This window comes from Calliphora vicina, chromosome 5 (genome assembly GCF_958450345.1).
Source record: "Calliphora vicina chromosome 5, idCalVici1.1, whole genome shotgun sequence".
Classification (NCBI taxonomy): domain Eukaryota; kingdom Metazoa; phylum Arthropoda; class Insecta; order Diptera; family Calliphoridae; genus Calliphora; species Calliphora vicina.
Window position 1 is genome coordinate 42,688,384 of NC_088784.1, and position 2,335 is coordinate 42,690,718.

General features: G+C 26.2%; 1 protein-coding gene across 2 annotated transcripts; it reads right to left on the bottom strand.

Annotated features, from left to right (window-relative positions):
• Nucleotides 1–1,789: 1,789 nt before the first annotated feature.
• Nucleotides 1,790–2,335, bottom strand: LOC135959877 (alpha-ketoglutarate dehydrogenase component 4). 2 transcript variants are annotated; one of them, XR_010576560.1, is made up of 2 exons: nt 2,118–2,335; nt 1,790–1,970 (listed from the first exon to the last, which is right to left on the bottom strand). XR_010576560.1 is itself a non-coding variant. In XM_065510993.1 (2 exons), the coding sequence occupies exons 1-2, from the start codon at nt 2,229–2,231 to the stop codon at nt 1,869–1,871; spliced, it is 258 nt and encodes an 85-aa protein (XP_065367065.1). In that variant the 5' UTR covers nt 2,232–2,314; the 3' UTR covers nt 1,790–1,868. The 2 variants fall into 2 exon arrangements, 1 of the variants encoding a protein (XP_065367065.1); XM_065510993.1 differs by having other exon boundaries at nt 2,076–2,314.

Here is a 2,335-nt window from a genome sequence, read left to right on the forward strand (position 1 = left end):
TGGATTATACAAACCAAACACCAGTTTTTTAAGCCTTTTGGAACGTTCAAATTAAATTTTTTTTTAAAATTTAATGAAAATTATATGTTAAATTTTTTAAATTCAACTAATGTAAATTTGGATAAAAAAAATTTTAAAAAGTTTTATCTTGGGAGAACATATTTTCGAATTCGGGTTTTAAACCGCCATTTAAAAGATACAAAATATGTTCATAGTAATAAAAAAATGAAAAAATTCTTACTTAATATACCTATAAAAATAGTCAACGTGTTTTAATTATAAGTAAGCGAATGTTAGGAATTGAATCATTAACTTCCAACACAACATACTTAATACATTTTTATTTAAATACTAAATTATAAATTAAACATTTTTTGTAAAAAATTTCTCTAAAATAAAAATCATTTTTAGGAATGTGGCAACGCTTTTTATAATGCTCACAAAATAAGGAAACTTCAAAAAACCTTATTTGAAAAAAAAAATTTTGATTGAAACTACCTTCTATATTTTTATCATGGTACAAAGTGTGATAAAAAGTACACTTGCGTACTGATTTGGGTGTTATGATTATGCTCAGTTTATTGACATTCTGTAATCTATAAAAATAATCATATAAATATACATAAGTATAAAATACGATCAAAAGTTATTTGCCTCAATTTGTTCTTCATCATCTATTGGTATTTGATTAATTGGGGTAAAATTTTTTCAAATTAATGAAAATTATGTATTAATTTTTTCACAAACTTCAAAGAATATATGGGGAAATTTTTAATTAATATGGTATTACTATTTTAACGAAAACGTCAAAATCCTTAAGCATGTCAGACGTAGAATTTTAAAAAATAATAAGAGAATGAAACTACCTTCTATTTTTCTACTATGCTTTGTACTGTTTTTTTGTTAACAATACAAAACATATCTATATTTTAACATATACGTAACGTAGACATTCCTTAATATTTAACTGAATTGTCAATTTACTAAATAATATTAAAATGTGCTTTAATGTTTATTTTATGTGTTGATGTCCCTCCTGCAGCTACTAATTATTATTTCCCTAGTTCTCCTTTTCTTGGGGTAGTGTAACGTTATTTTGTAAAGTTTGTTTTTTGACAGCTTAAAAAATAAGATATATTAAGACACGAAGATAGTAAAATAGCTAATTCTTAAATTTTATATTTTTATTATTTTAAACATAATTAATACATATTTACACTTATAGAAAACATATACACTTAGTCGCAAAACTCTACATACGATATCGACATTTCATTTAATTTGCGAATAATTTTATATTTAATGTTTAATCTTTGAAAATGACCACTTGTAAATATTTATCAGGGTACACTTTACATCACTGCAATACATTTTTTTAAAAAACTATGGTCACTGTTACAAGTGATACAAGTAAAAAGTATTGTAATGTAAGTAAAACTCGATGAGTCATACAATTAATGTGTTGACTAAAGGACAATTCTTTGTCAATATAAAATCCCAAAGACCACAAATATGAAACAAGCGGAATGTCACCAAGGACATTCAACATAATATAATTAATATTACACCATCTTCGTATATTTTCCAAATCATCATTCGCAATCCCCAGCATTGTCTGGGGTATACTAAGTAACTAGTACTGGTCAATAGTAAGTCAGTACAGTTTTACTATTGACATTTTCTGCAGGTCACATATCGATATATTCTTGTGTTTATATGTGTTCATCTTTAAAACAATATAAATATTTTCCCAAATATTGCGTAACAAGAACAATAAAAAGTTCAAAAATTAAAGTTTTGTCATAAATTTATTTACTTCGATATTATAATTTTAATTGATGTGTTCAAGTTCGCTTTCACCAAATAGATTAAGCGGGACCACCACGGTTTATATATTCCATTTCTTCGGGACTAATAGGCTTTCTGGCAAAACGCGGAGGCAATTCCCAATCCTCAATAGCGTTAGAATTCTGTTGAGTCAAATAGTAAACATTTCATTAAAATAGTACACTTTTGTTGTTAACAATTCGTAATAAGTATTCAATGATGAATGTTTGTTAGATTAGTGCGATTACATTTTCTTTGACCACTGAACTTGGATGAACATAATAACTCGCCTGATTTGTTCCAGTTGAGCCTGTGACGGCACTCGTCTCATAACCGCCTTTACGGAATTTAATTAATGGAACCCGTTTAGCTCCAACTTGAGCAATTAATGTACGAAATACCATGATATTCTTTCTTAAAAATTAATTTAACGATATGTAATAATATAGAAGAAATCGAAAGTTTTCTAAAATAAATTACATATATATTTTTTATTGAAACAGATGAC